Below are 1,359 nucleotides of genomic sequence, written 5' to 3' on the forward strand. Positions count from 1 at the left end.
GCCTGCAGCCTACTCTCTCCACAGAGCTGACAGGGCACAGGGACAACATCGATTATTCTTGGAACTTGCCTGTAGGAATGCAGCTGTGTGCAGACACACTGATAAGCACACACTTCTTTACATAATTATTTGTAAATTTTTTTTATTTATTCTCTATAACTTTTTTAAAAAAAATTCATCACTTTCCCCCTAATCAAAGAGGATTTTGATCGGAATTCTTGTGGGGAGCCCCCTGCTCTCCCAGATGCCCACCGTCATTTCTCTTGAAGGGAGGAAAAACATCAGCTCTCTTGATTTCTACTCTAATCCTCTAGGACTGAAACCAGAAGGTTGCATGTCCCCTGCATGAGCATCCAAAAAGGTCCTGTCTGTGGAAACAGGAGTGTCACAGCCTTGACTGAGAACCATGGTCCTGAAATGAGACAGTGTCCCCAGTGGAGAGCACACGTGGACGCCCACATCTGAGGGCTCACTGCGCCTCACCACAGATGCACTCCCCTACTGAGTCCTGAGACCTGAGTGCACCCCATAGAGTAGTACTCAGATGAGGGGATGCAAATCTCCACCAGCTCCACCCTCCTCTGGGTTGAAAAGCCGAGCACCGGGACTGGCTCAGTGACTCCTGTGCCCCACGATGGACACGCTTTGCTCCACGCTCCTGCTGCTGACCGTCCCGTCCTGTGAGTGCTGTGGTCAAGCACTACTTCAGGGGTGAAACATCTGCTCTTTTCTTTGTGGACTTCATCTTCTTATGCTTTCTCCACAGGGGTCTTGTCCCAGGTGACCTTGAAGGAGTCTGGTCCTGCGCTGGTGAAACCCACACAGACCCTCACGCTGACCTGCACCTTCTCTGGGTTCTCACTCACCACTAGTGGAATGGGTGTGGGCTGGATCCGTCAGCCCCCAGGGAAGGCCCTGGAGTGGCTTGCGAACATTTATTGGGATGATGGTAAATACTACAGCCCATCGCTGAAGAGCAGACTCACCATCTCCAAGGATACCTCCAGAAAGCAGGTGGTTCTGACAATGACAAACATGGACCCTGTGGACACAGCCACATATTACTGTGCACGGGGACCACAGAGACACAGCCCAGGGCACCTCCTGTACAGGAACCCAGGCTGCTTCTCAGGGGTGCTCCCTCCCCACCAATGCAGAACAGGAAAGAGCGGTCGAGATGCCTTTTCCTGACAGGGCCTGGGCTTCTTATTCCCACCTGACTCAGACCCTTGTCTTCCTCCCTCTTCTTTACTAATGAATGGCATGTCCCTTGCTAGTGGTTCTTGCAAGCAGAAGCTGTTTCCTGTTTGACAATGATTCAGCAGGAAAGGTTCCTGTTACCTAAAAAAAAAAAAAAAA

General features: G+C 50.8%; 1 gene segment (V, D, J or C); it reads left to right on the forward strand.

The window, feature by feature from the left end:
- The first annotated feature begins 620 nt into the window (after positions 1-620).
- LOC105535140 lies at positions 621-1,191 on the forward strand. The segment is given in 2 exon segments: positions 621-680; positions 767-1,191. Coding segments are annotated over 2 exon segments (471 nt in total).
- The last annotated feature ends 168 nt before the right edge of the window (positions 1,192-1,359 follow it).

The sequence above is a fragment of the Mandrillus leucophaeus genome, unplaced genomic scaffold, assembly GCF_000951045.1.
Source record: "Mandrillus leucophaeus isolate KB7577 unplaced genomic scaffold, Mleu.le_1.0 Scaffold1418, whole genome shotgun sequence".
NCBI classification, from domain to species: Eukaryota; Metazoa; Chordata; class Mammalia; order Primates; family Cercopithecidae; genus Mandrillus; species Mandrillus leucophaeus.